General features: G+C 41.9%; 1 protein-coding gene across 1 annotated transcript in view; it reads left to right on the top strand.

The window, feature by feature from the left end:
* AP4M1 (adaptor related protein complex 4 subunit mu 1) overlaps window positions 1–11,124 on the top strand; it is a 23,410-nt gene extending 12,286 nt beyond the window's left edge. Inside the window, exons 9-13 of the mRNA XM_062512159.1 lie at window positions 1,996–2,087; window positions 4,472–4,516; window positions 4,641–4,691; window positions 6,233–6,350; window positions 10,843–11,124. Coding sequence (XP_062368143.1) covers window positions 1,996–2,087; window positions 4,472–4,516; window positions 4,641–4,691; window positions 6,233–6,350; window positions 10,843–11,037 — 501 coding nt within the window. The 3' untranslated portion in view covers window positions 11,038–11,124. The remainder of the gene's footprint in view (window positions 1–1,995; window positions 2,088–4,471; window positions 4,517–4,640; window positions 4,692–6,232; window positions 6,351–10,842) is intronic.
* The last annotated feature ends 613 nt before the right edge of the window (window positions 11,125–11,737 follow it).

Below are 11,737 nucleotides of genomic sequence, written 5' to 3'. Positions count from 1 at the left end.
GGATTTTATGGGGAAAAAAATGGGATTTTATGGGGAAAAAATTGGGATTTTATGGGGAAAAAAATGGGATTTTATGGGGATAAAAACGGGATTTTACGGGGAAAAAAATGGGATTTTATGGGGAAAAAAATGGGATTTTATGGGGGAAAAATTGGGATTTTATGGGGATTTATTAGGGGGAAAAATGGGATTTTAATGGGGAAAAAAATGGGATTTTATGGGAAAAAAACGGGAATTTATGGGGAAAAAAATGGGATTTTATGGGGAAAAAAAATGGGATTTTATGGGGAAAAAATTGGGATTTTACGGGGAAAAAAAAAGGATTTTATGGGGAAGAAATGGGATTTTATTGGAAAAAAATGGGATTTTATGGGGAAAAAATGGGATTTTATGGGGAAAAAAATTTGGCTTTTTTGGGATTTGGGCTTTCCCGGGATCTGGGATTTGGGATTTGGGCTTTCCCGGGATCTGGGATTTCCGGGGATCTGGGATTTGGGATCTGGGATTTGGGATTTCCCGGGATTTGGGATTTCCCGGGATTTGGATTTCCCGGGATCCGGGATTTGGGATCTGGGATTTGGGATTTCCCGGGATGTGGGATTTGGGATTTCCCGGGATGTGGGATTTGGGATCCGGGATTTGGGATCTGGGATTTGGGATCTGGGATTTGGGATTTCCCGGGATTTCCCGGGATTTGGGATTTGGGATTTCCCAGGATGTGGGATTTGGGATTTCCCGGGATCTGGGATTTGGGATTTCCCGGAATCTGGGATTTGGGATTTCCCGGGATTTGGGATCCGGGATTTGGGATCTGGGATTTGGGATTTGCCGGGATCTGGGATTTGGGATCTGGGATTTGGGATTTCCCGGAATCTGGGATTTGGGATTTCCCGGGATATGGGATCTGGGATTTCCCGGGATATGGGATCTGGGATTTGGGATCTGGGATTTGGGATCCGGGATGTGGGATCCGGGATTTGGGATCTGGGATTTGGGATTTCCCGGGATGTGGGATTTGGGATTTCCCGGGATGTGGGATTTGGGATCCGGGATGTGGGATCCGGGATTTGGGATCCGGGATTTGGGATCCGGGATTTGGGATTTGGGATTTGCCGGGATCTGGGATTTGGGATTTGGGATGTGGGATTTCCTGGGATTTGGGATCCGGGATTTGGGATCTGGGATTTGGGATGTGGGATTTGGGATGTGGGATTTCCCGGGATTTGGGATCCGGGATTTGGGATGTGGGATTTCCCGGGATCTGGGATTTGGGATCCGGGATTTGGGATTTGGGATTTCCCGGGATCTGGGATTTGGGATTTCCCGGGATTTGGGATGTGGGATTTGGGATTTCCTGGGATCTGGGATTTGGGATTTGCCGGGATCCGGGATTTGGGATTTGCCGGGATCTGGGATTTGGGATTTGGGATTTGGGATTTCCCGGGATTTGGGATTTCCCGGGATTTGGGATTTCCCGGGATTTGGGATCTGGGATTTGGGATTTCCCGGGATCTGGGATTTCCCGGGATTTGGGATTTGGGATTTCCCGGGATTTGGGATTTCCCGGGATCTGGGATTTGGGATTTCCCGGGATTTGGGATTTCCCGGGATTTGGGATTTCCCGGGATTTGGGATTTCCCGGGATCTGGGATTTGGGATTTCCCGGGATTTGGGATTTCCCGGGATCTGGGATTTCCCGGGATTTGGGATTTCCCGGGATTTGGGATCTGGGATTTGGGATTTCCCGGGATCTGGGATTTCCCGGGATTTGGGATTTGGGATTTCCCGGGATTTGGGATTTCCCGGGATCTGGGATTTGGGATTTCCCGGGATTTGGGATTTCCCGGGATTTGGGATTTCCCGGGATCTGGGATTTGGGATTTCCCGGGATTTGGGATTTCCCGGGATTTGGGATTTCCCGGGATCTGGGATTTCCCGGGATTTGGGATTTGGGATTTCCCGGGATTTGGGATGTGTTGCGTGGGGCCGTTGCAGATGACGTTGATGCAGTACCAGGTCGCCGATGAAATCCCAACCCCGCTCCCGTTCCGGCTTTTCCCCAGCGTGGACTCGGAGCCCGGGGGGAGGTGCGAGCCCGGAATTCGCACTGGGAAAACTGGGAGTGACTGGGAATTCATGGCGGGGGTGGGGGATTCTTTTGGGAGCTTTTGGGATTTGGGGGGGGATTTTTTGAGATTTTTTGGGGATTTTTTGGGGATTTTTTAGGTATTTATTGGGATTTTTTGGGATTTTTTGGGATTTTTTAGGTATTTATTGGGATTTTTTGGGGATTTTTTTGAGATTTTTTGGGATTTTTTAGGTATTTATTGGGAATTTTTCGGAATTTTTTGGGATTTTTTAGGTATTTATTGTGATTTTTCTGGATTTTTCTGGATTTTTCGGGATTTTTTTGGGTATTTATTGGGATTTTTTGGGGATTTTTTTGGGATTTTTGGGATTTTTTAGGTATTTATTGGGATTTTTTCGGGATTTTTTTTGAGATTTTTTGGGATTTTTTAGGTATTTATTGGGATTTTTTCGGGATTTTTTGAGATTTTTTTTTGATTTATTGTGATTTTTCTGGATTTTTCGGGATTTTTCGGGATTTTTTTGGGTATTTATTGGGATATTTTGGGGATTTTTTTGGGATTTTTTGGGATTTTTTAGGTATTTATTGGGATTTTTGGGGGATTTTTTTGAGATTTTTTGGGATTTTTTAGGTATTTATTGGGATTTTTTTCTGGATTTTTTTGAGATTTTCCGGGATTTTTGGGATTTTTAGGAATTTATTGGGATTTATTGGGATTTTTTTCGGGATTTTTTGGGATTTTTTAGGTATTTATAGGGATTTTTTGGGGATTTTTTTGAGATTTTTTGGGATTTGTTAGGTATTTATTGGGATTTTTTCTGGATTTTTTTTGGATTTTTTTGGGGATTTTTTAGGTATTTATTGGGATTTTTTCGGGATTTTTTGAGATTTTTTGGGGATTTTTTGGGAATTTATTGGGATTTTTTTCGGGACTTTTTGGGATTTTTTAGGTACTTATTGGGATTTTTCTGGATTTTTTGAGATTTTTTGGGATTTTTTTAGGTATTTATTGTGATTTTTTTCTGGATTTTTTGAGATTTTCTGGGATTTTTTGGGATTTTTAGGAATTTATTGGGATTTTTTTCTGGATTTTTTGAGATTTTCTGGGATTTTTTGGGATTTTTAGGAATTTATTGGGATTTTTTTCGGGATTTTTTGGGTATTTATTGGGATTTTTTCTGGATTTTTGAGATTTTTTGGGATTTTTTTGGATTTTTTGGGATTTATTGGGATTTTTTTCTGGATTTTTTGGGATTTTTTGGGGGATTTTTTTGAGAATTGATTTGGGATTTTTTTTTTTTATTTTTATGGGGTGAATTTTTGGGATCTTTTGGGGGGGATTTTTTTGGTTTTTTTTATTTTTTGGGGGATTTTTGAAGAATTTTCAGGATTTTTAAGGAATTTTTGAAGCGTTTTCAGGATTTTTTGGGGGCATTTTTTAGGGGATTTTTTGAGATTTTTGGGGAATTTTTTGGAGAATTTTTCAGGAATTTTTTGGGGATTTTTGGGGATTTATTTTTTTAGGGTTTTATTTTATTTTTTGGAAGATTTTTTTGAGTTTTTTTGGGACTTTTAGGGTATTTTTTGAGAGTTTTCCAGGATTTTTTGGGGATTTTTGGGAGATTTTTTGGGATATTCTGGGGATTCTTTAAGGATTTTTAAAAAATTTTGGGGCATTTTTTTTGTTTTTTAAGGATTTTTTAGGGATTTTTTTTAGATTTTTTTAGGATTTTTGGAGGGATTTTTTTTTTAATTTTTAGGAATTTTTTGGGTGATTTTTTTAGATTTTTTTTGGTTTTTTTTTAGGGATTTGTTTGGGATTTACTGGGAATTTTTCATGGGATTTTCTGGAATATTTTTTGGTGATTTTTGATGATTTTTTTGGGGGGGATATTTTGGGAAATTTTTGGGGATTATTTGAGAATTTTTGGGGAATTTTTTCCTGATTTTTGGGGCGATTTTTTGGTTTTTTTTTGTTTTTTTGGGTTTTTTTTCGGAATTGTTTTCCTGATTTTTTTTAGAATTTTTTTTTGAGATTTTTAAAGATAATTTTCCTGGGATTTTAGAAATTTTTGGGTCATTTATTTTCTTAATTTTTTGGTGACTTTTTTTTTGCTCATTTCTCAGGATTTTTCCCGATTTTTTTGACCTCCCGATTTTCAGGGATTTCCTCCCAATTTTTTTTTGGAATCTCCCCTCATTTTTCAGCCTCATTTTTGACCTAATTTTCAGGAATATCCCAAATTTTGTTGGTTTTTTTTTTTTTTTTTTTTGGGAGGGATTTCCCCATTCCCACCCGAGAAAATTCTTGAATTTCCCGGGAATTTTATTCCCAAATTCCTGGGAATTTCCCCCAAATTTTCCCAATTTTCCCCCCCTCAGGATCCGCCTGTACCTGAAGCTCCGTTGCGACCTCCCCCCAAAAAGGTGAAAATTTAAGGAAAAATTTGGGAATTTTGGGAGAGAATCCCAGAGTTTGCTGCAACCTGGGACTCCCAAAATTCCCAAATTTTCCCAAAATTCCCATTTTTCCACCCAAAATAAATTCCAGCCACGCCGTGAACGTCCTCCTGCAGCTGCCGGTGCCCAAAGGAGTCTCCAGGTGCACTTTGGGGGAATTTGGGAATTTTGGGGATTTTTGGGGGAATTTGGGGATTTTGGGAATTTTGGGGGGATTTTTTGGGTTTTTTTTAGGGAATTTTTTGGGGATTTTTGGGGATTTTTTGGGGATTTTTTGGGGATTTTTTGGGGATTTTTTGGGGGATTTTGGGGTAACGATTGGGATTTTTTGGGGATTTTTTGGAGAATTTTTTGGGAGTTTTTTGGGATTTTTGGGGACTTTTTTGGATTTTTTTTGGATTTTTTAGGGATTTTTTTAGGGAATTTTTTTGGGTTTTTTTGGAGGATTTTTGGGATTTTTTGGGGATTTTTTGGGGGGATTTTTTGGGTTTTTTTTGGGATTTTTGGGGATTTTTTTTTTATTTTTTTGGGATGTTTTAGGGATTTTTCGGGGGATTTTGGGGAATTTATTGGGATTTTTTTAGGGAATTTTTAGGGAATTTTTTGGGGATTTTTTGGGGGATTTTTTTGGGGAATCTTTGGGATTTTTTTTGTTGGATTTTTGGGATTCTTTGGGGATTTTTTTTGGAGGGATTTTGGGGTAAGTATTGGGATTTTTGGGGATTTTTTTGGGAATCTTTGGGATTTTTTTAGGGAATCTTTTGGGATTTTTTTGGTGGATTTTTGGGATTGTTTGGGGATTTTTTGGGGGGATTTTGGGGCAATGATTGGGATTTCTGGGGGATTTTTTTGGGGAATTTTAGGGATTTTTTGGGGGATTTTGGGGTATTTATTGGGATTTTTTGGGGATTTTTTTAGGGAATCTTTTGGGATTTTTTGGTGGATTTTTTGGGATTTTTTGGGGGTATTTTGTGGTATTTATTGGGGTCTTTTTTAGGGAATTTTTGGGTTTTTTTTTTTGGAGGATTTTGGGGATTTTTTTGGGGATTTTTTGGGGGGAATTTAGGGTAATGATTGGGATTTTTTGGGGGATTTTCTGGGGATTTTTGGGATGCTTTGGGGGATTTTTTGGGGAATCTTATGGGACTTTTTGGGGGATTATGGGGGGATTTTGGGGAGTCCTGGGAAGAAAATCCCAAATTTTGGGTGGAATTTGAGGGATTTTTGGGGGATTTTTGGGTGGAATTTTCAGGGAATTTGAAGCCGATTTTTGGGGGAATTTCTTTTGGGTTTGGGGATTTTTGGGGATTTTTGGGGGATTTTTGGGTTTTTAGAGATTTGGGGATGGAATTTTGGGCGGAATTTGGGGAAATTTAGGTTGAATTTTCAGGGAATTTGAAACCGATTTTTGGGGGAATTTCTTTTGGGATTGGGGATTTTTGGGGATTTTTTGGGGGATTTTTGGGTTTTTAGAGATTTGGGGATGGAATTTTGGGCTCGAATCCCAAAATTTTGGGTGGAATTTGGGGAAATTTAGGTTGAATTTTGAGGGAATTTGAAACCGATTTTTGGGGGAATTTCTTTTGGGATTGGGGATTTTTGGGGATTTTTTGGGGATTTTTGGGTTTTTAGGGATTTGGGGTTGGAATTTTGGGCTGGAATCCCAAAATTTGGGTCCCCCAGCCTTTCCCAGGAGCTGAGCAGCCCCGACCAAGCGGCCGAGTTGGATTTGGGATCCCGGAGCATCCGCTGGGAAATTCCCAAAATCCAGGGGGGATCCCAACTCTCCGCCCTCTTCAAGGTGAGAATTCCCAAAAAAACCCAAAATTCCCCTCCAAAAAAAAAATACAGAAAACTTCCCCCAAAATTCAAAAACCCTTAACAGAAAAAGTCCCGAAAAATCTTCTCCCAAAGTTGATGGAAAATCCAAATCCCTTAACAATCCCCAAAAAATCTCTAAAAAATCCCATAAAAATCCCAAAAGAATCCAATAAAAATCACCAAAAAAATCGGAAAAAAATCCATAAAAAGTCCCAAAAAATCCCAAAAAATCCCTTAAAAATCCCCAAAAAAATCCCCAAAAAAATCCCCAAAAAATCCCTTAAAAAACCCTAAAAATCCCTTAAAAATCCCCCAAAAATTCCCAAAAAATCCCAAAAAATCCCAAAAAAGCCCCAAAAAATCCCAAAAAATCGACAGAAAATCCCTTAAAAAATCCCAAAAAAAATCCCAAAAAATCTCAAAAAAATCCACAAAAGATGCCTTAAAAATCCCTTTAAAAATTCCAAAAAAATCCCAAAAAATCCCCAAAAAACCCCATTAAAACCCCATTAAAACCCCATTAAAATCCCATTAAAATCCTATTAAAATCCTATTAAAATCCTATTAAAATCCCATTAAAAATCCCAAAAAAACCTCATAAAAACCCCATAAAACCCCATAAAACCCCATACAAACCCCATAAAACCCCATAAAACCCCATACAAACCCCATACAAACCCCATAAAACCCCATAAAACCCCATAAAACCCCATACAAACCCCATACAAACCCCATAAAACCCCATACAAACCCCATAAAACGCCATACAAACCACATACAAACCCCATAAAACCCCATAAAACCCCATACAAACCCCATAAAACCCCATACAAACCCCATACAAACCCCATAAAACCCCATAAAACCCCATAAAACCCCATACAAACCCCATACAAACCCCATAAAACCCCATACAAACCCCATAAAACGCCATACAAACCACATACAAACCCCATAAAACCCCATAAAACCCCATACAAACCCCATAAAACCCCATACAAACCCCATACAAACCCCATACAAACCCCATACAAACCCCATACAAACCCCATACAAACCCCATAAAACCCCATACAAACCCCATACAAACCCCATACAAACCCCATACAAACCCCATAAAACCCCATAAAACCCCATACAAACCCCATAAAACCCCATACAAACCCCATACAAACCCCATAAAACCCCATAAAACCCCATACAAACCCCATACAAACCCCATACAAACCCCATACAAACCCCATAAAACCCCATACAAACCCCTACAAACCCCATAAAACCCCATACAAACCCCATACAAACCCCATACAAACCCCATAAAACCCCATACAAACCCCATACAAACCCCATACAAACCCCATACAAACCCCATAAAACCCCATAAAACCCCATACAAACCCCATAAAACCCCATACAAACCCCATACAAACCCCATAAAACCCCATACAAACCCCATACAAACCCCATACAAACCCCATAAAACCCCATACAAACCCCATACAAACCCCATACAAACCCCATACAAACCCCATACAAACCCCATAAAACCCCATACAAACCCCATACAAACCCCATAAAACCCCATACAAACCCCATACAAACCCCATAAAACCCCATACAAACCCCATACAAACCCCATACAAACCCCATACAAACCCCATACAAACCCCATAAAACCCCATAAAACCCCATACAAACCCCATAAAACCCCATACAAACCCCATACAAACCCCATACAAACCCCATACAAACCCCATACAAACCCCATAAAACCCCATACAAACCCCATACAAACCCCATACAAACCCCATACAAACCCCATACAAACCCCATAAAACCCCATACAAACCCCATAAAACCCCATAAAACCCCATACAAACCCCATACAAACCCCATACAAACCCCATACAAACCCCATAAAACCCCATAAAACCCCATACAAACCCCATAAAACCCCATACAAACCCCATACAAACCCCATAAAACCCCATACAAACCCCATACAAACCCCATACAAACCCCATACAAACCCCATACAAACCCCATACAAACCCCATACAAACCCCATAAAACCCCATACAAACCCCATAAAACCCCATACAAACCCCTACAAACCCCATAAAACCCCATAAAACCCCATACAAACCCCATAAACCCCATACAAACCCCATACAAACCCCATACAAACCCCATACAAACCCCATACAAACCCCATACAAACCCCATACAAACCCCATACAAACCCCATACAAACCCCATACAAACCCCATACAAACCCCATACAAACCCCATACAAACCCCATACAAACCCCATACAAACCCCATAAAACCCCATAAAACCCCATACAAACCCCATAAACCCCATACAAACCCCATAAAACCCCATACAAACCCCTACAAACCCCATAAAACCCCATACAAACCCCATACAAACCCCATAAAACCCCATAAAACCCCATACAAACCCCATACAAACCCCATAAACCCCATACAAACCCCATAAAACCCCATACAAACCCCATACAAACCCCATACAAACCCCATAAAACCCCATAAAACCCCATACAAACCCCATACAAACCCCATAAACCCCATACAAACCCCATACAAACCCCATACAAACCCCATACAAACCCCATACAAACCCCATACAAACCCCATAAAACCCCATAAAACCCCATACAAACCCCATACAAACCCCATAAACCCCATACAAACCCCATAAAACCCCATAAAACCCCATACAAACCCCATACAAACCCCATAAAACCCCATACAAACCCCATAAAACCCCATACAAACCCCATACAAACCCCATAAAACCCCATACAAACCCCATACAAACCCCATAAAACCCCATACAAACCCCATACAAACCCCATAAAACCCTATACAAACCCCATACAAACCCCATACAAACCCCATACAAACCCCATACAAACCCCATACAAACCCCATAAAACCCCATACAAACCCCATACAAACCCCATAAAACCCCATACAAACCCCATACAAACCCCATACAAACCCCATAAAACCCCATAAAACCCCATACAAACCCCATACAAACCCCATACAAACCCCATAAAACCCCATAAAACCCCATACAAACCCCATACAAACCCCATACAAACCCCATACAAACCCCATAAAACCCCATAAAACCCCATACAAACCCCATACAAACCCCATACAAACCCCATACAAACCCCATACAAACCCCATACAAACCCCATACAAACCCCATAAAACCCCATACAAACCCCATAAAACCCCATAAAACCCCATACAAACCCCATACAAACCCCATACAAACCCCTACAAACCCCATAAAACCCCATACAAACCCCATACAAACCCCATACAAACCCCATAAAACCCCATACAAACCCCATACAAACCCCATACAAACCCCATACAAACCCCATAAAACCCCATACAAACCCCATAAAACCCCATACAAACCCCTACAAACCCCATAAAACCCCATACAAACCCCATACAAACCCCATACAAACCCCATACAAACCCCATAAAACCCCATACAAACCCCATAAACCCCATACAAACCCCATACAAACCCCATACAAACCCCATACAAACCCCATACAAACCCCATACAAACCCCATAAACCCCATACAAACCCCATACAAACCCCATAAAACCCCATACAAACCCCATACAAACCCCATACAAACCCCATAAAACCCCATAAAACCCCATACAAACCCCATACAAACCCCATAAAACCCCATACAAACCCCATACAAACCCCATACAAACCCCATACAAACCCCATACAAACCCCATAAAACCCCATACAAACCCCATAAAACCCCATAAAACCCCATACAAACCCCATACAAACCCCATACAAACCCCATAAAACCCCATAAAACCCCATACAAACCCCATAAAACCCCATAAAACCCCATACAAACCCCATACAAACCCCATACAAACCCCATAAAACCCCATACAAACCCCTACAAACCCCATACAAACCCCATACAAACCCCATACAAACCCCATAAAACCCCATACAAACCCCATACAAACCCCATAAACCCCATACAAACCCCATAAAACCCCATAAAACCCCATACAAACCCCATAAAACCCCATACAAACCCCATACAAACCCCATACAAACCCCATACAAACCCCATAAAACCCCATACAAACCCCATAAAACCCCATAAAACCCCATACAAACCCCATACAAACCCCATACAAACCCCATACAAACCCCATAAACCCCATACAAACCCCATAAAACCCCATAAAACCCCATACAAACCCCATACAAACCCCATACAAACCCCATAAAACCCCATAAAACCCCATACAAACCCCATACAAACCCCATAAAACCCCATACAAACCCCATACAAACCCCATACAAACCCCATAAAACCCCATAAAACCCCATAAAACCCCCTTTGAGGTCCCGTCCCCCCCGATTTCCCAGCTGGAGGTGACGTCCCCGGGCCCCGCCTGGCGCCTGGAGCTGGGTCCTGCCCACGGCTCCTTCGAGCTCCCTTCCCACTCGTGCTCCGGGCTCCGCGTTCGATTCCTGCGGCTCTCGGCGGCGCCGGGATCGGCGGCAGCGCAGCGCTGGGTGCGGTACCTGAGCCACAGCCAGAGCTACGTCCTGAGGCTGTGACACGGCCCGGAGAACCGGGGATTATCGGGATTATCGGGATTATCGGGATTATCGGGATTATCGGGATTATCGGGGTTATCGGGATTATCGGGGATTATCGGGGATTATCGGGGACTATTGGGATTATCGGGGATTATCGGTACCTGAGCCACAGCCAGAGCTACGTCCTGAGGCTGTGACACGGCCCGGAGAACCGGGGATTATCGGGATTATCGGGATTATCGGGATTATCGGGATTATCGGGGTTATTGGGATTATCGGGATTATCGGGGTTATCGGGATTATCGGGATTATCGGGATTATCGGGATTATCGGGGATTATCGGGATTATCGGGGTTATTGGGATTATCGGGGATTATCGGGGTTATCGGGATTATCGGGATTATCGGGGATTATCGGGGTTATCGGGATTATCGGGGATTATCGGTACCTGAGCCACAGCCAGAGCTACGTCCTGAGGCTGTGACACAGCCCGGAGAACCGGGGATTATCGGGATTATCGGGATTATCGGGATTATCGGGATTATCGGGGATTATCGGGGATTATCGGGGACTATTGGGATTATCGGGGATTATCGGTACCTGAGCCACAGCCAGAGCTACGTCCTGAGGCTGTGACACAGCCCGGAGAACCGGGGATTATCGGGATTATCGGGGATTATCGGGATTATCGGGGATTATCGGGGATTATCGGGGATTA

The sequence above is a fragment of the Cinclus cinclus genome, chromosome 34 (genome assembly GCF_963662255.1).
Source record: "Cinclus cinclus chromosome 34, bCinCin1.1, whole genome shotgun sequence".
Taxonomy (NCBI): Eukaryota; Metazoa; Chordata; class Aves; order Passeriformes; family Cinclidae; genus Cinclus; species Cinclus cinclus.
Note: the sequence above shows the minus strand (reverse complement) of the source record. Positions and strands in the feature narration are given on the sequence as shown.